This window comes from Esox lucius, chromosome 14 (genome assembly GCF_011004845.1).
Source record: "Esox lucius isolate fEsoLuc1 chromosome 14, fEsoLuc1.pri, whole genome shotgun sequence".
NCBI classification, from domain to species: Eukaryota; Metazoa; Chordata; class Actinopteri; order Esociformes; family Esocidae; genus Esox; species Esox lucius.
Window position 1 is genome coordinate 5381555 of NC_047582.1, and position 22689 is coordinate 5404243.

General features: G+C 41.6%; 1 protein-coding gene across 1 annotated transcript; it reads left to right on the forward strand.

The window, feature by feature from the left end:
- The first annotated feature begins 566 nt into the window (after positions 1-566).
- Positions 567-20796, forward strand: plgrkt (plasminogen receptor, C-terminal lysine transmembrane protein). The gene is made up of 5 exons (XM_010892848.5): positions 567-738; positions 1313-1397; positions 17521-17651; positions 18297-18406; positions 18968-20796. The coding sequence occupies exons 2-5, from the start codon at positions 1317-1319 to the stop codon at positions 19093-19095; spliced, it is 450 nt and encodes a 149-aa protein (XP_010891150.1). The 5' UTR covers positions 567-738; positions 1313-1316; the 3' UTR covers positions 19096-20796.
- The last annotated feature ends 1893 nt before the right edge of the window (positions 20797-22689 follow it).

The window sequence follows — 22689 nt, forward strand, 5'->3', positions numbered from 1 at the left end:
AGCATTGAGTATAAATTAACATACTTAGGAAACGTGTACATGTTTTTTGAGGACATTTGCTGATTATTTGCTGATCTTCTAAGGTCGACATTTCTGTATTATACATTTATTTTATTCTAAAATGTAGAGATACTGGATATGTACATGAGCTGTAAGCTGTAATCATCAAGATTGAAACAGAAAAGGCTTGAAATGTTTCACTTTATGTGTAATGAATCTAGAATATATGAAGGTGTCACTTTTTGATTAGAATTAAGAGAAAAAATGAACTTTTCTAATATTATATTTTTTTTAGATTCACCTGTGTTTCTAACTCCACTGGGGATTTTCTCTTGTTGGCATGGTGAATCATGTTATCTACGTTCCATTGATGAGGGCTTTTTGTCTCCTCTTGCACGTGCTTTACACAGGATTAACTTAAATCAGAGTTGACTGAACTAATTGTTACCACCTGTTCTGAAACTGTCTACTCTGAGTTTGACAGCTCAGAGTCAGTAAACATAGAGTATGTTAATCATGTTTTCTGAAATACCCGCGTTATGATTGCTGCTTTACAATAAATAACATGACGGGCACAAACGATTTCCAAATTCTGGCCAATGAGAGTGATTCCATTGAGTTGTAGGCGGAGCAAATTATTGTTTTCGTTTGTAACATGCCCTTGGAACATTTAACCACAGCATAGCAGAATTCACACGAGTAACTAGTGACATAATTTATTACGACATAAAAGAAAAGGTATGTATTTTCATGTCACTGTGAATTGACGTAACATTTGTATAATACAATATGTCACTTGTACATGTGGAAACAATTTGTCGTAGTTCTCCAAATAGCTCCCTGGCTAAACGGGTGTAAATGCACGCTGACTGACTGTTAGCAGACAGCAAAATGTATTTCAAAGAACATTTGTTTTTGTTGAACAAGTTCAGGAAGGCACCCACCCGTTTGCTTCGAGCTTTCGTTTCTTTCCAATGACTACACCCCTGTCCAACAATTCCACAATGTTCTATCTTCAGTTTTAGACGTTGCTAGCAACACTGTTCAAGGACAGTTAATATCACTTAATAATAATAGTTTTCTCATGTGTTATTTAATGTATTGAATTATGCATTAGCGACAGATAAACTTGTTTTAGCTAGCAGCAATAACTACCAGAGGCACCATGATTGTTTACATTTTTGTTTGTTGCCAGTATGCACATCTTACCTAGTGTGTAATTGGCGACTTGAGTTTTAACAGACTCGGATAATATTTGAATGGAAAATTCTATATTATTGCTTTACATGTGCCTCTCCTTAATTTAAACCAGGACCATGGGATTCATTCTGTCCAAATCTATGGACCAGAGCTTCAAGAAGCAGCAGGAGTTTATGTTGCACAATGCACGGCTCCAGGTGAGACAATGATCGCTTATCGAAGAGACCGATGAATTCCTTCTATGGGATATTTGTCACTGAGATTTTACTGAGGGGTGGGAATAGCATCTACTTACAAGTCATCCACTGATATAATAGGACAAAGATAAACGTACAGTTGTGCTCAAAATGTTGCATACCCTCAGAGAATTGGTAATATATGTACCATTTGTAAAGAAAACGAGTGAGCAGGAAAACATATCTTATTTCTTATGGGATTCACTGACCCATGTTCACAAGTCTGCATACCCTTAGTTCTTAATACTGTAAATTGCCCCCTTTAGCATCAATGACAGTGTGCAGTCTTTTGTAATAGTTGTCTATGAAGCCCCGAATTCTTGCAGGTGGTATAGCTGCCCATTCGTCTTGGCAAAATGTCTCCATGTCCATGCAAAGTCTTTGGTCATCTTACATGAACCGTACGTTTGAGATCTCCCCATAGTGGCTCGATGATATTAAGGTCAGGAAACTGTGATGGCCACTCCAGAACCTTTTTCTGCTGTAACCACTGGAGGTTCAACTTGGTCTTGTGCTGGAAAGTCTAAGAAGAATGCAAATTGTCTGCCAGTATTTTCTGATAACAAGCTGCATTCATCTTGCCATCAATTTTCTCAAGATTCCCCATGCCTTTAAAGCTCACCCCCCCCAAACATCAGTGAGTCACCACCATGCTTCACAGTGGGGATGGTCTTCTGCTCACTATAGGCTTTGTGTTGTGACCATAAAGCTCAATTTTGGTTTCATCACACCAAATTACAGTGTGCCAGAAGTTGTGAGGGGTGTCAAAGGTGTTGTCAGGCATATTGTAACCGGGGCTTTATTGTGGCATTAGTGCAGTAAAGGCTTCTTTCTGGCAACTTGACCATGCAGCTCCTTTTTGTTCAAATATTGTCGTATTGTGCTCATTGAAACATCCACTTTTTCCAGAGCAGCCTGTATTTCTCCTGAGGTTACCTGTGGGTTTTTCTTTGTATCCTGAACAATTCTTCTGTCAGTTTTGACTGAAATCTTTCTTGGTCTACCTGACCTTGGGTTGGTATCAAGAGATCCCTGAATTTTCCACTACTTAATAAGTGATTGAACAGTACTAACTGGCTTTGGATATCTTTTTATGTCCTTTCCCATCTTTTTGACAAATCTTTTCTGCTCCCCATTGCTCAGTATCTGGCCTGCTCAGTGCATCCATGTGAGAGCTAACAAACTCATTCACTATTTATACACAGACAATAATTGCAATTTGAAAAGCCACAGGTGTGGGAAATTCACCTTTAATTGCCATTTTACAAGGCTAAACATTCAAGGGAATGTAAACTTTTGATCAAGGCCATTTGAGTGATTTCTGTTATTATGATTTAAATAGGAGCCAAACAACTATGTGATAATACATCTTTCATATGATCACTCTCCTTAAATAAAAAACTGTTTATTTGCATGATCAGTCAAATTTTCAAAATCAATACAAACATTTCACAATTTCTGCCAGGGTATGCAAACTTATGAGCACAACTGTATGTCACTATTCATAAATATGTCATTATCTAAGATGTTTAAAGTCTCTTACTTGTAGTACTTGTAGTGTAGGCATAATGTGTTTAGGTCTCTAACTTTATAGCATTTAGCCACCATTAAAATTATACCACAAACCACAACTTAGTTACATTCCCAGTTCTGTTTGGCAAAATGTTTTGTAACTTGTTGAGTGGCCATGTTTGAGAGGATCAAAACCACAGTGTATCATGGGGATATTGTGAGTCACTGATATGTTTAAATTTTTTCAAAATGTTCCTGATCTCTGATTTGCAACCATGACCTGACTTCATTGCAACAAATCCACAACAGGTATGGGAGAGTCGATGAGCCTCCGATGCACGTCTCTCCAAGCTGCTCTGCTTCTTATTACACTGCTCACTCATAGATGTCAGACGTCCACCTATTCACCCCAGGCAGCTAAACAAACTCTGACAAATTGTTTTGCAGCTAAAGCTTTTTTGTGGTGGGATACCGAATGAAAATTCCCCTGGATTCCCTGTTCTGTCTCAGTTATTGTGCACTCCTGTCTGTTTCAAACCTGTTTGTCTAGCTTATTAGCCTTACATTTAAGCAGCTTGCTGCTGCAGAGGAAGTAGAACTGAGTGTATGCGCAACATAGAAACATTTAGGGGACTTACAATTTGGGCAGGAATATTAGATACAATGGCCAGATTTAATTTCTTCCCTGAACAGTGGCAAGTGTCGTTCCGTGCTTAGCAGTTCCATGCACAGACCTTTCAAGAGGCAGCTGCTCACATGAACGGACGATGTGTCGTAGTGTGTGATTGCAAAGACGGACATCCCATGCCCATCAGTGTGCGTGATGCACATCCTGTAGATGGACGGGCAGGTCAACTGGAAAGGGCACTATATAGCGAAGCGACATTGAGCCTTACCCGTGAGCCTTACCCGTGAGCCTTACCCGTGAGCCTTACCCGTGAGCCTTACCCGTGAGCCTTACCCGTGAGCCTTACCTGTGCACATGCCTGATTCTTAGGTCTGCTTAAGATCTGAGGAACAAGTTGGGCTTATTCCGGTCATATTCTGATGAGTTTACCCTCTTGCCTCTTCCTCTATGAGAAAACATTCTAGAATGGACTTTGCTATGGATGGGATCAGCCATGTTAATCTAGTTCACTTGGTAGGTCTTGAAATCAACTGATCGTTAATAATTACCCAGCTGGTCATTGGCTGCTCCCCCTGATAGGGTTGGTATACAGAAGCCCATTATGTCCTTTACTGTAGTAGTCCATGGGCAAGAACAGATCAAATAAGCAAAGAGAAACAACATTCCATAATTTCTTAAAGACATGAAGGTCAGTCAATCAGGAATATTTCAAAGCTATAAAGCTGTGACTTCAAGGCCAAGGGTGGCTACTTTGAAGAATCTAAAATGTGTGTATATATGGTATAGAACGTAACCCCCTCTTGGTTATTGTGTGACAACATGCTTGATTTTATTTTATCATTTCAGGCTGTAAGGCAATAAAAGATGAACCCTTTGAAAGGGCGTGGTGACTTATATACCTACTATGTAAGTGATGAGACAAAACATTATGACCACCTGCCTAATGTGCTGTTGGTCCTCTGTGCCACCAAAACAGCGGCTTGTCGTCTATTCACAGTGCATCCTGGTGCCATCACTTCCCCAGGTAAACAACATACACGGCTGTCCATGTGATGTAAAAGAAAACGGGACTGGACCAGACAACCTTCCACTGCTCCAAGTTCCATTTCTGATGCTTGTGTGCCCATTTGAGCCACCTTTGACAGTGGATGGGTCATCATGGGCACTCTGTCTGACTGGTCTGCTGCTACACAGCCCCATATGCAGCAGGGTATGATGTATGCTGTTGTGACACATTCCTCTCAGTACCATCATTTTCTGTGACTTGTACCACAGTAGACCTGTTGGTTCGAACCAGACGGTATAGCCTTTGTTGCCCTTGCGCATCGATGAGCCTTGGGCGCCAAACACCCTGACTCCAGTTTGTGGTTTGTCCCTCCTCGGACCACTGTCAGTAGGTACTCCCCACTGCTGACCGGGAGCAAGCCTTGTGGGGTACAACGCCTTTCTGTTACAGAGATGCACTGACCCAGTCGTCTGGCCATAACAATTTGGCCCTTGTCAAAGTCATTGAGGTCTTTACTCCTGCCAATTTCTCCTGCATCAAACATGTTGACTACATGAACTGAACTAGTAAGTGAACAGAACTATTTCACTTACCATCTAATCTACCCAGACATTGACGTGTGCTGTTGTTAGGAGATCAATGCTATTTGCTTCACCTGTGAGTGTTCATAATGTTATGGCTCATCAGTGTATGCATATGTGTGTATACATACATGTATACTTATATATTAGATTCTTTAAAGTAGCTAGTGCCACAATCAAGAGTCAAACCTACACTGTGATGGTCAGCTTGGTGCTAAAAACAAAGTGCTTTATGCCACTGCTCCACCTGGGATGCCTTTGAGAGATTTTTCCTAACCAGTGTTGCCTGGTTTCAGGTTGAAATGTTTTGCTGACTTGGTTACCCACACTTTATTGGTGCCCTGAAGTTTCCCCTAGATTCCAAAATATCACAGCATCGTTGTTCCTAAGATTGAGTGAGGTGCTTCTGTTTGCTTGGAGCGGGTCAAGGCAGGTTGTAAAACAAAGATTTTATTGCTGTTGTTAAAAATAGGTGGCATTTCGCAACTTGCTTGCTGCTAAAGCTTTTTAAAATTAATTTTGTGAACCAATAGGTTTTTGATTTATTTTTGCCTTTAAGGTGATCCGCACCTGTGATCTGTGATAATGGCAGACCAATGTCATTATCTGTTAAGAGCCTTTAGGGTTGACAAACTTAATGCGCACGGAAACATCACTCACCCCACCCCCCATTTACCTCTGCAAATGTAATAAATAATGACTAATGATGATTGGTTGATTGATTCCTATCTGTCCCAGATTTGGGGCTCCAGCAATCTTGCCCTGGTTAAAGTCAAGTGGATGACTAAGAGATAATGTAGGTAAATTGTCGTTGCTAGTACCCCAAAGATGTATTTTTCTTAGAAGTATCTTCACATGTTTTGACCTTGCTTAGCCCACTGTGGCATCTGTACATGTTGGAGATGGCTTCCATGCACACTTAGCAGTTTTTTAGACACCGTGATCCTGTAGTTGGTTCTCAATTTGCTTACCTTGCGTTAATAAACAGTTGCAGAAAAAAAATATTGCCTATGGCAACATAACTGTGACCTACAGTATGTTTTTTTTTTTTTTATATATTTATATTTCAAAAGTTTGGGGTCAATTTTCCTCTGTCCTGTGTCTGTTCTTTTGCCCATTTTCATTAGCCAATCTAAGACATGGCTTTTTGTATTCAACTCCGCCTAGAAGGCCAGCGTCCCAGGGTCACTTCTTCACTGTTCACGTTGACTGACGTTTTGTGGGTACTATTTAATGAGGCTGCCAGTTGATGCGTCAATTTCTCAAACTAGACCCTAATATACACTCACCTAAAGGATTATTAGGAACACCTGTTCAATTTCTCTTTAATGCAATTATCTAATCAACCAATCACATGGCAGTTGCTTCAATGCGTTTAGGGGTGTGGTCCTGGTCAAGACAATCTCCTGAACTCCAAACTGAATGTCAGAATGGGAAAGCGAGGTGATTTAAGCAATTTTGAGCGTGGCATGGTTGTTGGTGCCAGACGGGCCGGTCTGCTCAGTTACTGGGATTTTCACACACAACCATTTCTAGGGTTTACAAAGCATGGTGTGAAAAGCTATGTAACAGCTAGGAAGGCCAGTTTTATTGCTAATTTAATCAGCTCTGCAAACATAACTGCAAACAGTCTGGTATACTGGCTGCTGTTGTATACTTTCATAGAAAGTTTATATCAGGTGTCATTACCTGATGATAAATATTGGCTAAATGACACCCCCTAATGGTTGACGTTCTGAAGGTTTTGTGAGGACAGAATTGTTCACCTACAATAACAAAATGGCTACTGTAACCATCTCCTTGTCTATGTAAATTACCGTCTGACATTTGGGATGGTAATGAATGGAATCGAACTGGCAATTTAAAAGAATATCTGGTGTATTTAGCCCATGCTAGCTTCCTGTCTTGTGCATTAAGATGTCAAACAGATGGCACATCAAGCTGGGCCCAGTGTCTTCCTCAAGCCATATCAGTCACTGCTTATTTTAGTATAAAAAAAAGAAGTTTTATGTAAATGTCTATTTTATGATTAAATGGAGATGGTTAGGCTGTATGGCCATGTCATATGTTATTGGAGGTTGTGACATTTTTATTCATCAGCTTTTAAATATGGGACAAAATAGCCTGCAAATTATAGGGCTGATTGTATCCTGATGTTCTGAGGCAGGTGGAATACAAAAAATTCTACATGATTATTGAGTTCATAATATTTTCTATAAAACTCATTCACACACTGTCCAGACAGCTCACATTTGTTTCCTGCATATGATTACACGTGATGTTATAAAACCTTAGCGATCAAAAAGTTAGACACTGTATATTGATTCGATACTCTAAAGGTTGAAGTTGCTTAGGAAACTCTTCTAAATAGTCGTGGACAATTTAAGCTATTTCAGATGGTCTCTGTACTCAGTTTTCCGTTTGGTTTACTGCTCGGTCAGGAACCTCGATCCACAAGTCTTTAGGAAATGTCAGTGAACTTTTTCCACATGTTCTGTCCTCTTCCACTTCATCACCTCTTCATCCCTCAGCTCTCCTCAGACAACCCCTCTATTCCTCAGACAACCTCCTTCCCAAACCCTAATCTGTATTTCATTCCTAGGAGATTCCGAAAAGGAACGCTTTCTTAAGGCTTGTTTACTTGACGCTACATTTTCGGAGACTTATCAAAGAATACTCTAAGCTAAATTATTTTAGTGTGTAAACTTGCAGATATCGATTACTCGAGACACCACATTCCAAGGTAGCGTGTGCATTTCTGATAGAGGTTTGAAGGTGTGAATATTTTTTTTTAACCCCCCCCCCCCCCCTCATTTGTGTGAGTACCAGTGAATAAATACATTTTAAAAGAATAATAAGACTGAACAACATTATTATAAAGCCCAGGATATTTAACTGTTACTTAAATATAGGTTTTGTTTCTTTCATTTCCTGGTTTCCACTGTTGCTGTCTCATTGTGTTCTCAACATCAATGTCAATTGTTAGGTCTTACTTGGACGGGCCATGTCTCTGGCTTTATCTGAGCGGGTTTGGGTCAGACCGGCTTGATTGACCGTAGGGAGCTTCTGGTGCGCCGTGGAGAAAGGTTGCACTCACAGTGACTCTGGGTCTACAATGTAATTTTTTGCTAATTTCTATATATATTGTTTTTATTTTTGTTTATTTTGTAAGATCAACTAGCACTGCTGCGGATCTATTTACCAATACGCTGATGGTGGAGAAAGAAAAGAGGCAAATGTGCGAATATCCTATGTAGATCTTGGACAAGATTCTACAATCCACCATTACCTAGCATTTTACTTGCAAATGTTCAATCCCTGGACAATAAAATGGTGAAACTACACACACGGATTAACTTTCAACAAGACATTGCAAACTGTACTTGTATTTGTAGAGTCTTCATAACCCCGCGTACAGCGTTAACTGTCTAGAGGATGCTGACCCTGAGGCAGTTTTCATTGTTGTTGGCGATTTCAATAGGGCAAGGATTTTTAATCGTGGTGATCAGACTCTTGATCATTGTTATTCACAAATTCTAAATGGCTACAAGCCCATACCCTGCCCGTGTTTAGTGAGGCTGACCATTCATCGATTTTTGCTCCTCCCATCCTATAGACAGCTCCTAAAACAGGACAAACCATGTTTTCAGACTGTTCAACACTGGAATGAGGGATCCATTACCACTTTACAGGACCGCTTTGAAACAACAGATTGGCAGATGTTCAGTGATGTAACCGATGGGGACGTAGGTGAATACACAGACTCTGTCTCAGCATACATCTACCAGATTGTGGGTTATGTAACCGATGGGGACGTAGGTGAATACACAGACTTTGTCTCAGCATACATCTCCAAGATGTTCAGTGATGTAACCGATGGGGACGTTGGTGAATACACAGACTCTGTCTCAGCATACATCTACCAGATTGTGGGTTATGTAACCGATGGGGACGTTGGTGAATACACAGACTCTGTCTCAGCATACATCTCCAAGATGTTCAGTGATGTAACCGATGGGGACGTTGGTGAATACACAGGCTCTGTCTCAGCATACATCTCCAAGTGCTTGACACCATGTTGTCCCGAGGGTCAATGTCAGGACTTTCCCCAACCAAAAGCCTTGGGTTAATGGTAATGTCTGTGCTAAGCTCAGAGCACAGTCCTCTGCCTATAGCTCTGGGGACCTGGAGGCTTTGCCTCCGCCCGCTTGCCTTCTTCCCATAGTGCAGAGCAGCCTGCAGAGCTAAATGCTCCTACTGGGAACATCTGTCCCAGCCTGCCAAACTAGGGACAAAAAGACAGCAGATGCATGTGGGGAGGACTGCGACCCATCACAAACTACAAAGGGAGGAATAGCATTAATGCACGCTCCGCTGCCTTGCTCCCTGATGACCTCAACACCTATGCTCGGTTTGAGGTGAGGCTTGCTGAGGACCAGGACGACTGCATCCATCCCTAACCATGGCATGAGGAGAGCAATTAAAATGTAAACCTTCAAGAGTCACCAGGGTCAGATGGCATTCCAGGCCGTGTCCTCAGGGCGTGTGCCGACCAGCTAGCAGAGTTGCTCATCTCCATATTCAAACTCACTGAATCAGTCTGCAGTCCCTTCCTACTTCAAACAGGCCACCATCATCCCTGTACTGAAGAAACTTTCCATCACCTGCCTGAACAACTACCACCCTGTAGCACTGACCTCCACCATCATGAAGCACTTCAAGCGGCCGGTCAGAACTCACATCTGCTCCACCCTTCCTGACACCTTGGACCCCTTTCATTTTACGTACCACCTCAATAGATCTACAGATGATGCCATCGCCCTGACAACACACACCGCCCTCTCCCACCTGGAAAAGGCAACACATACATGAGGATGCTGTTCGTGGACTACAGCTCTGCATTCAACACCAATGTGCCTGCAAAGCTTGTTCCTAAGCTCAGAAACCTAGCACTTAACACCTCCCTCTGCAGTTGGATCCAGGACCTCCTTACGGGCAGGCCCCATGTGGTGAGAATGGGCAACCTCACCTCCTCTGCACTGACCCTGAGCACCGGAGCCCCCCAGGGTTGCCTACTCAGTCCCCTCCTGTACTCCCTGTTCATGTGATTTAAAACATTTAGTATGAAACATTTAGGAATTGCAACCCTTTTCATACACAGTCCATTTATTTCAGGGGCTCAAATGTTATTGGACAAATTAACATCATAAATAAAAAATTTATTTTTAATACTTTGAGAATCATTTTCAGGCAATGACTGCTTGAAGTCTGGAACGCATGGACATCACCAAACGCTGTTTCCTCCTTTTGTGATGCTTTGCCCGGCCTTTACTGCAGCACTCTTCAGCAAGTGAAATGCATGCTTGATCAGGTTGAGATTAGGTGATTGACTCTGTCTTTGCAGAATATTCCACTTCTTTGCCTTAACAAACACTGGTTGCTTTTGCAGTATGTTTTGGGTCCATCTGTCAAGTGAAGCGCCGTCCAATCAACTTTGCTGAATTTGCCTGAATCTGAGCAGACCATATACCTCTATACACTTCAGAATTAATCCGGCTGCTTCCGTCACATCATCAATAAACACTAGTGATCCAGTGCCATTTGAAGGCATGTATGGCCACGCCATCATACTGCCTCCACCGTGTTTTACAGATTATGTGGTATGTTTCGGATCATGGGCCCTCTCAAGCCTTTTTTCTTCCTGTCTTTCTGGTACAGGTTGATCTAAGTTTAATCTGTTCAAAGAATGCTGTTCCATAACTGAGCTGGGTTTTTTAGATGTTTTTTGGCAAAGTCTTATCTGGCCTTTCTATTCTTGAGTCTTATAAATGGTTTGCACCTTGTGGTGAACCCTCTGTATTTGCTCTCGTGAAGTTTATGGATAATGATATGATATGCCTACCTCCTAAAGAGTGTTGTTCACTTGGCTGGATGTTGTGAAGTGGAATTTTGCTTTTCCATGGAAAAGAACCAACGATCATCCACCACTGTTGTCTTCTGTGGACGACCAGGCCTTTTTGTGTTGCAGAGCTCACCAGTGCATTCAATAAAAAAAAAATCTCAATGTACAGAATGTACTGTTGATTTGGCCACTCCAATTGTTTCTGCTATCTCTCCGATGGATTTCTTTTTTTTGCAGCCTAAGGATGGCCTGTTTCACTTGCATTGAAAGCTCTTTGACAGCAATGTTGTGTTCACAGCAACAGCTTCCAAATGTACACAGCCATGTATCTTTTCTTAGTTCTATAGAGGTAGATAATAAAGTTGGGGCATTATCTTACATGGATCTCATGAAAGTACATTTGACCCTCGGATAGATGCCTAAGACTTTAAAAAACACTTTCATTCATCCTAACTTCACACCTCCCATCAATACATCAGTGGTGTTTTTCAGGAAAGAATATCCACTTCCTTCTGTTCAATGGTTGATGTTGGTGGCTGAAATCAATGTCTGATGGGAATTCAATGTGACATTCCATTAATAATCAGACATTTCCAGCTGCAGTAGTTATTTACAACCTTAACAATAACTACACTGTATTTCTGATCAATTTGCTATTGTTTTAATGGACGCAATTTGAACCTTTGAACAGTAGTGTATACAGAATATTCTCATGTCACTTCTATGCTCCGTTCATGCCTTGAGTTTTCTAATAAGGAATATCAAGCCTTTTTGAGTTAACAGGAAGGAGTAAATGGTCCTTCGCAATCAGGTAGAAAACAGGACACAATGGCTTTTGTGATATTCTCCCTTGGAGTTGTGGATAATACCCCTCATTGCCCCACCAGAACAATGGACTCCTTATTTGCCTGGTTTCCCAATGATTTTCTCAAGCTAACATTAATGCGTCATGAAATGGCTACCTGTAAGACGTTTTCATACCAAATATGTTGTAGTACTCCAAGAAAAGCTAATTGGTCTCTCAAATCAACAGCTTGGCACTTCCTCCTTAACCTCCCATCGATGCGCCACAGTTGTTGATAGGAAGTGAAAGGTTTTTATTGGTTTAAAGTTTGGACATGGCGGCTTATGTGACTCTAAGGTCAATTGAGTAACTAGTGAGTCACAAAAAAGCCAATCAGTTTCAGTCCACCCCTTACCGTTCAGATCACCACAGGAGAAGTACTGGATAAAATGTATTGTTTGCACAAATGTAGCATTTCCCCTAGTTTTATTTAATGACATTTACACAGAGGCATAAGGTCAAGCAGTGCAAGTGCACTGGAACCTGATGACCATGGGGAAGGCCCACATTGACTTAAAGCCTAGATTTGCATGGGCCCCTTAGACAAATCTAGAACATGCATGCTTGGCAACCCTGACATTTGCAACACAGGATCCTGCATGCTGGGCCCCCTAGACATTTAAAAGACCTGTAATCTTTTCTGATTTCTTTGCCTTTCCCCAAAGTAATAGTTCACATGGCTTTTACATTTCTCTTAAAACCAAACATGGAAAGGCCACCATACAATATTTATTTAAAGTAAATGTTCTAAAGATTCTGGCATTGATGGCCTTTCTATACTTCCCCATAGTCAGATGAATTAGGGAATCACATTTATTTCTATTTGCCTTTTATGAGGGAAGTTAAAGGTAGTTTGGTGATACTTATTTTGATTGGACCATTAAACAGTAAACCCAGCTAAAGGCTCCTAGGTTGAGTCAGTAAAATGATAAAGACAGGACCGGCATGGAGAGACATGATCCTGCACCTGTTGTGGAGTTGCCAATACGCCATGCGTCCTGTAACCAAACTACAATGCCTCATGACCACAAGTCCTGTTTATGTGTAAAAAAATAATACAAATAAATAGATGCATCCATAATAGTTTCTTTTTTGAACAGATTATATCTGCATTTACAGGACAGTTAAGGATTTGGACAATGAAGGATTTTAATATACTTCCTATTATTACATTTCAAACAATATTGATTGCATCCGCTTAATTCCTTAAGTACTTAAAAGGACCGTAAAGAAAGATTTCGATCAATGTCCAGAAGACATCTGTAGTTAATGTTTTAAGTTAAAGCATCAAAACCAGTTTTTCTACACAAGTGCCTGAGATATTCCCCATTTAAACTTTCTCGCCAGTCCATCTCAGTTCATTTACTTGTAGTCTCTTCATACTCACATAAGACACTTGTAGTACTATTCCGCCACCCTATGCCCCCCTGGACTAGTTTATACTATTCCCCCACCCTATACCGCCCTGGACTAGCTTATACAATTCCCCCACCCTATACCGCCCTGGACTAGCTTATACAATTCCCCCACCCTATACCGCCCTGGACTAGTTTATACTATTCCCCCACCCTATACCGCCCTGGACTAGCTTATACTATTCCCCCACCCTATACCCCCCTGGACTAGCTTATACTATTCCCCCACCCTATACCGCCCTGGACTAGCTTATACTATTCCCCCACCCTATACCCCCCTGGACTAGCTTATACTATTCCCCCACCCTATACCGCCCTGGACTAGCTTATACTATTCCCCCACCCTATACCGCCCTGGACTAGCTTATACTATTCCCCCACCCTATACCGCCCTGGACTAGCTTATACTATTCCCCCACCCTATACCGCCCTGGACTAGCTTATACTATTCCCCCACCCTATACCGCCCTGGACTAGCTTATACTATTCCCCCACCCTATACCCCCCTGGACTAGCTTATACTATTCCCCCACCCTATACCCCCCTGGACTAGCTTATACTATTCCCCCACCCTATACCCCCCTGGACTAGCTTATACTATTCCCCCACCCTATACCCCCCTGGACTAGCTTATACTATTCCCCCACCCTATACCCCCCTGGACTAGCTTATACTATTCCCCCACCCTATACCGCCCTGGACTAGCTTATACTATTCCCCCACCCTATACCCCCCTGGACTAGCTTATACTATTCCCCCACCCTATACCCCCCTGGACTAGCTTATACTATTCCCCCACCCTATACCCCCCTGGACTAGTTCATACTATTCCCCCACCCCTGTTTAATGGTCCACTCAAAATAAGTATCACCAAACTACCTTTAACTTCCCTCATAAAAGGCAAATAGAAATAAATGTGATTCCCTAATTCATCTGACTTTCTAGTCTTGATAATATCTTGGATTGATTAAGAGCTAGGGATTCATACCATAGGGGATCCTTTGATTTGCTTAACCTTCCAGAAAAGGGAACCTTCCAGAAATGAGACTTTGTTAGAGAGCATTGCCCTGCCTATAAAATTCCTAGGGCTTTACCTCAAGGAAATGTTTCTCGTTTGTATGATTCATTCTGTCAATACACCAGTAACAGAGAGGATAGCGATAAAGGCAAAATGGGATGAGGAATTAGGCACTGAAAATTCCATTGCAAAGTAGGAGGAAACCTTGAAATACTTTCACACCTGTTCAATCAAGACATTGTGTATACAGTATACACTTTAAGATCATACAAAGATTATCATAGAAAACTATTTCCATAGGATTTTCCCTGTATGTTAAGTTGCAGAGGGCCCGCTGCTCTGCTGCTTTTCCCTTTGTTCTGCTACTGATTGAGAGGTTTGGGGATTTCTTTAGGTCTTTGACACTCTGTTAGACCCAGACACACTGTTATCCCGGGAGTCTCCGAGTAGGTTGACCAGATTACCCAAGCTTTGTGTAAAAAATAAAACGTACACAAACAAAAAACAACAATATTTAGTAATGATAACAGCATGGCATCTACACTACTGTATAATAATAATATTTTTTAATTTTGCATAGGCTATTTTGCTTACCTTTTATCAAGGGTGCCCCTCATTTAGAAATGTAAATACCAGTTGTGCTCAAATGTTTGCATACCCTTGGAGAATTGGTAATATATGTACCATTTGTAAAGAAAACATGAGTGAGCAGGCAAAACATGTTTTATTTCTTATGGAATTCACATTCAACTGTAAGTAATAACAGAATGGCACTATCATAAAACAAAACATGAACAAAAAAAGGAACTGACCCCTGTTCAAAAGTCTGCATACCCGTAGTTCTTAATACTGTGTATTGCCCCCTTTAGCATCAATGACAGTGTGCAATCTTTTGTAATAGTTGTCTATGAAGCCCCGAATTCTTGCAGGTGGTATAGCTGCCCATTCGTCTTGGCAAAATGCCTCCAGGTCATGCAAAGTCTTTGGTCGTCTTGCATGAACCGCAGGTTTGAGATCTCCCCAGAGTGGCTTGATGATATTAAGGTCAGGAGACTGATGGCCACTCCAGAACCTTCAGCTTTTTCTGCTGTAACCACTGGAGGTTCAACTTGGTCTTGTGCTGGAAAGTCCAAGAAGAATGCAAATTGTCTGCCAGTATTTTCTGATAACAAGCTGCATTCATCTTGCCATCAATTTTCTCAAGATTCCCCATGCCTTTAAAGCTCACCCCCCCCAAACATCAGTGAGTCACCACCATGCTTCACAGTGGGGATGGTCTTCTGCTCACTATAGGCTTTGTGTTGTGACCATAAAGCTCAATTTTGGTCTCATCACACCAAATTAGTGTGCCAGAAGTTGTGAGGGGTGTCAAAGGTGTTGTCGGGCATATTGTAACCGGGGCTTTATTGTGGCATTAGTGCAGTAAAGGCTTCTTTCTGGCAACTTGACCATGCAGCTCCTTTTTGTTCAAGTATTGTCTTATTGTGCTCCTTGAAACATCCACTTTTTCCAGAGCAGCCTGTATTTCTCCTGAGGTTACCTGTGGGTTTTTCTTTGTATCCTGAACAATTCTTCTGTCAGTTTTGACTGAAATCTTTCTTGGTCTACCTGACCTTGGGTTGGTATCAAGAGATCCCTGAATTTTCCACTTCTTAATAAGTGATTGAACAGTACTAACTGGCTTTGGATATCTTTTTATGTCCTTTCCTGTCTTTTTGACAAATCTTTTCTGCTCACCATGGCTCAGTATTTAGCCTGCTCAGTGCATCCATGTGAGAGCTAACAAACTCATTCACTATTTATACACAGATACAAATTGCAATTTAAAAAGCGACAGGTGTGGGAAATTCACCTTTAATTACTATTTTCACCTGTGTGTGTCACCTTGTGTGTCTGTAACAAGGCCAAACATTCAAGGATATGTAAACTTTTGATCAGGGCCACTTGGGTGATTTCTGTTATGATTTAAAAAGAAATTCATATGATCACTATCCTTAAATAAACAACAGCTTTTTTGCATGATCAGTCATATTTTCAAAATCAATGCCACAATTTCTGCCAGGGTATGCAAACTTATGAGCACAACTGTATTCTGCTGTTTTAATATAATTCTATTTCTTTAGTACAAAATGGGAGTTTGTCTCTGTCGAGTCTTGCCCACTTTCTCCTCCAATACTCTGTGTATTACCACAAATGAGTAAAACATGAGCATTATCTTGAAATGACACACTATTGATGTCCCTTTCATCTGCGTCTTTATTCACCCCCACCTCATTATCCATCAGTCTCACCATCTATCTGCATATTCCAGGAAGCATCCTTTGACACATGGCTTTTAGGAAATAAAGACCTCTCATCCCGGGGGATAATGGCAGCCATAGAAAGCAGGAAATCATATAGACAAAAGCCAACTTGAACCACCATAGGATTCACTTGGTAATAAGAACGAGGGGTCAAGTTGGCCCGATATCCAAGACTCTGGTCAGTCATCTACGTATTTATCTCAGGACTCGCTCTGAGTCTGTCTGTCCTGGAAAAATGTGACAAGACTGTGTTTGAAGGGCAACTTTGATATTTACAGAATGTGTTTAGTTTGTTGGAACAATCACACAGGTGACCTAAGGCTAAATCTGAGTCTTCTCATCCATCTTGAAGGTTGGCGAGGCTTTGTCCTATCCTGAATCACTGATGCACTTAGTGGCCCTCCAAATTATATTGTCATGATGATGATTCCTACAAAAGTCGTGGCAAATGACTCACAGTTCAAGCCGGGTTAAGGTGTGGTGGCTGCAGGCTCCAATCCTCTCTCTCTGCCCCATTCCTTTCCTCAGTCTCCCCCTTTCCATCCCTCTTTGCTTACATCCATTGTCAGGGAGGGCTGATGCCCTTTGGGTAAAGTCACACCATTACAGCCAGACTGGCTTTCCACACCTCTCCTTGCTTTCATTAGTTCACCCTGCCCTCTCTTGATATTACAATTCGAAGTACTTGCTCACATCTGTGGTGAAGATGTGTATTAGCTGCAGACCTGGTCTATAGACGTTGGTTGTATTTTGTCTTTCTGCTGTCACCTGTTCTACAAGACTGTAAAACATGATAATGACATTTCAACCAGTATTGCCCTTTGAGATGTTTTCTCTGAGCTCTGACTAAGTCTTTCTTTCCTGTCCCATCTCAGTTGGAGAGACAAATCCTGATGCAGAACCAGATGAGGGAGAGACAGATGGCCATGCAGATTGCCTGGTCCAGGGAGTTCCTCAAATACTACGGCACCTTCTTTAGCCTGACCACCTTAGGCCTCACCATGGGGTGGGTTTTCCAGAGCGTTACCTTACATCATGATCAACCTCCAAGTCTATGTTCTCTAGTTCGTGAGATGATTGTGAGATGAAGGATCGGTTATTCAGCTGAAATGATGGCAAAGCTGTTCAGTACTGTGTCAACACCTGTTACTATTGGAATAGAAGCGGTATAACACTTATAAACTCTGAGATGTTAAATGTTACCAAGTAAAACAAAATGACGCAAAGTCCAACGTCATGGGTATCTGCTGTTGTGTGAGGGTTCAGTGATCTACCGCGTCACAGGTCAGCTGAAGGATGTGAAGTGCGGTGGCCTTTAAAGCCACACCTCTGTGTGATTTTCATCAGTGTTCATGACCTGTTACCCACCTTTTAAGATGAAGATGGGAGACATTTCCTTACACAAAGAAACACTTCACATGCACAATGCTTGGTGTATAGTGGCTAGTGTGATTAGGACACTGATGAACCATCAATTAGTGAATACGATGTTTGTTGAGCTGTCTTCAGCTATCATCAACAGCGTCTGTTATTATTGATCATTGAGAAATACTGTGACCCATCGTGGCTAACAATGGGATTTTAATGGTTTCAAGCATATTGTTTTGTGTTAGTATTATTATTTTTTGCTAATTAATTTCAACTTGTGCAGTGCCATTAAGAAAAGGAAGCCTTCTCTGTTTGTCCCCATCGTTCCTCTCGGCTTCATCTTGGCCTATCAGATGGACATGGCATATGGATCACTGATTTACAGAATGAGAAGTGAGTACATGTTTCTTCATAACGTGTATAGTCATCTGTCTATGCTGTACGCCTAACCAGGCCTACACAGTATAGCACAGAATTGTAATGTGAAAAGCATACTTCCCGATCTTGTCTGTTAGTGATTTTGGCAGGATTAAAATGAGCCCGGGACATTAGTTATCCAATTTCAAGATCTCGACAAACACCGGTTTCATTCAAACTTTGAACCTCAAACATGCTGTGACGCCACTAATCTTTCTTGTGACGTCAGCTCTTAGGTCACCTTGCATGACCTCTAATAAAAATGTCTAATCTAACTGGAACGTAAGCTGCTTTTGATGCAATGCCAATAGTGTCCCCCAGAACGAAATCCGATACATGAATAAGTTCACCAATTACGAAAATATAGGTCCGATGTCAACTTCCCGTTACCACTGCATTCCACCACATAATACCAGTACCAAGGTTGAGGGCAATAAACACGTTTCCATAATCTGAAAAGAAAACTGTCATTATTATTATTCTTTGCTGGTTACCATGGCATCTGATTGATCTCTTCTTGCCTGTTTGTGTCCCCAGGTGAGGCCGAGAGCATCATTGTGTCAGAGCACAACCGATTGGATCTCCCACATGGTGCGATCAGCTTCGAGAGCATCGAGAAGGAGAGAAGAGCCAAAAGCTCCCATGGCTCCCTCTTGGAGAAGTGACTCTGACCTGACAACCGTGCCGTTTGGAGGGTCACTCACAAGGCTCTTACCTGCACACCAGGATGGGACCAGTGACTTCCGCAGTTCTTCATCCGTCTTACCACAGAGTAAACTTCACATGCCATCAAATGGTCACATTGTTATACACAGTGCACCAAGTTTGATATTTTGGTGTTTCCGTTAATTCAGATAGAACATTAATGCCAACATTTTTCAGCCATCCATGCACATAATTAACCCTTTCTGAGCTATTTCAGGAAAACTATTTTGATCAGAATTTATATTGTTTAAGAATTTGCCACACCAACTGTGTACATGTACTCAATATATTTAAAGGTGCGCTCTGATCACATCTGAAATATTTTATCAACCAATTAAATACCTTGCACACACACAACATTGTTTTAGAAGACCGGGAGAGCAGTGTATCAACCTCCCTAAATGGCCTGCTGCACAGTTCAACCTTCTTTTGATTGGTGGTGATATTTCTGTGTCAGGTTGAGGTCACATTTAGACCGTGTCAGACTGTCTGAGGAGCTTGGCACCGTGTCAATGGGCTGTGTTACCAGTGAACACCTTTAATAGAACTATGATTCCTTTCAAGCCTTACAGTTTGTGCCAATCAGGGAAGTCACTGCAATTACTCAACCATTTGCAGTTGAAGATGCCTTCTGGTTCGATGTCCTTGAACTCCTTTTATTACAGTATATAAATGTGCCACTGTATTAAAAAAAAACTGTTTTGTGTTAGTCCATGAAATGTGGCATCAACATAGTATGCAAGTGTCTAGACCGACCACAAAAGTTCCATTTATTTCTCTAACTTTCAGTCATGGGAAATGTTAAAATGATCAGATCTTAATATTTTTCTGTGTATAGATAAACCGGACTATATATATAACAAACACTATAAAAAAAACATTTTCTCTATAAAAAAAACATGTTTTGGTGTACCTAATCGTAAATAAAAATAAGAAATATTTAAAGAAATACACACTTCCTCTTTCACACATTTACAGTAGTACATGAAAGGTGTGTGTTTTTAGTGTGTGTTTAGTCATCTGCTTGTGAGAGGGACAGAAAGAGGGAGGATGCTGTAGCAGGCCTCACTCTTGACTTGCATGGGATTAGCTTACACTGTGTCGTATCAGTGGGTGTGTGCATGGATTTCTTTAACTATTATTTATACATACAATACCTGTCAATAGTTTGAGTACTCATTAGACATTTTATATATATATTTATATTTGTCTAAACAGTTATTCAGATTTTAACATACAGCTCTGTAAAAAATGAGACCACTGCACCTTTTGAAAATGAACTCAAAACCTTCCTTTTTGGAAAGGAAAGAAAAAGGTGCAGTGGTCTCTTCATTTTTTTCCAGAGCTGTATTTTAACCCAACAAAGATTTAATTTGATTTGACTCGTTTAATACACTGCTCAAACAAATTAAGGTAACACTAAAAATCACACATTTGGGTATTGATGAACAAAATATATTAAAGTTGTAAATCTTTACTGGACATTGTGTAATTCGTTGAGAGCAAAATTATGGGGGATCTCCTTGGCGAGATCTGGATCAGGGCATCAGTGAGCTCCTGGACGGTCTGAGGCTCTACTTGGCGAGTCGGATGCACTGATACATAATGTCCTGGAGGTTCTCAATTGGATTCAGGTCTGTGGAACGTGAGGGCCAGTCAATGACATCAATGCCTTCATCCAGGAACTGCCTACACACTCTGGTCACATGAGGCCGGGCATTGTCCTGTACCAGGGGGAACCCAGGGCCCACTGCAGGGTCATCCCAGTACCTAACAGCAGTCAGGGTACTGTTGGCTAGCACATGGAGGTCTGTGCGACCCTCCAAGGATATGCCTCACCAGACCATCACTGACCCAATGATCATCCAGCATGACCCAATGCCAAACCGGTCATGCTGGATGATGTTGTAGGCAGCATAATGTTCACCACGGCTCAGTGTGAACTTGTTCTCATCTGTGAAGAAAATGGGCACCAATGGCAGACCTGTCAATTCTGGTGTTCTCTGCTGAATGCCAATCGAGCTGCACGGTGCTGGGCTGTGAGCACAGGTACCACTAGAGGACATCGGGTAGCCTGATGGAGTCCATTTTGTAGGGCTCTGGCAGTGCTCCTTCTGTTCCACCTCGCACAAAAGAACAGATACCAGTTTACCAGGGTTGATGCCGTTCTACGGCCCTGTCCATCTCTCCTCGTGTAACGGCCCGTCTCCTGGCATCTCCTCCATCCTCTTGAGACTGTACTGGGAGACACAGCAAACCTTGCGACAACACGTATGGATGTGCCATCCTGGAGGAACTGGACTACCTGTGCAACCTGAATGGGCTGCAGGTACCGCCTCATGCTGCCAGTAGTGACAAAGACACTAGCAAAATGAATCACTCAGGAAGGGTAAGAACAGGTGACAGTGATTCACAATTGCTTATGCACCACCTGCAACACCATTCCCTTTTTCAGGGTTGACTTGCTGTTGCCTCTCCAGTTCACCTGTTGTCACTTTCATTTGCACCAAAACAGGTGACATTGATTCACAATAACTTATGCTTCCTGACTGGACAGATTGATGTCCCTGGTGTTTACTTGACTTGGTGTTACACTGTGATGATTACGTGTTCCCTTAATTCTTTTTTGAGCAATGTATTTAAGGGAAGAACACAACTTTTGTAATTCTTGACTGATTTATATTAAATGTGCTTATACTTATGTGATCTTTACTGTTTGTATAGAAAATGTGTAGAGGTAGGTTTGGTTAGGCTATATCCTGAAGATCAGATTATATTACTTGATATATGTTTTGTCAGTTTATTGGACAGAAAAGTGGTTAAAAATAGGAGAGTTTTGCTAATAGAGTAGTAGGTGATACTTGAACCCACAATGCAGTGGTACATGTGCATCAGAGGTGGTAGTCTTTGACCCTGGACCGTCCGTGGCCACAGCATCAGTTTGACTTGTTCCCACTCGACTTGACTCATTTCATATGTTTAGGAGACAGTAACTCCATGTATCCATTGTCAGAGGATGGGATTTATAGTGTCTGAACAACTTATTGAATGTTTTGTCATATGCACTGTATATCGTATGGTTATGCCTTTGAAGTTTGATTTACTGTTTAACAATTGCCCCTATTTATAATACTATGACCCTATAAAACTGTGCTCAAAGCATTAAAAGACACACAACCTTTTGACCATTTTTGTTTTTGCTTATCTTTTTAATGCAACCCTGTTCCCCAAAAAGTTGGGATGCTGTGTAAAATGCAAATAAAAACAGAATGCAATGGACATTTATCCCTGTATTTGCACATAGGGAGCAAAGGCTGGCTCGTGTGGTCCCATCCAACATATGAGCTACTGTAGCTCAAATTGCTGAAAAAGTCAATTCTGGTGCTAATTGAAAGGTGTCAAAATACACAGTGTATCACAATTTGTTGCATATGGGGCTGCATAGCCGCAGACCAGATAGGGAGCCCTTGCTGACCCCTGTCCACTACCGAAAGCGCCTACAATGGGCATGTGAGCATCAGAACTGGACCACGGAGCAATGGAAGAAGGTGGCC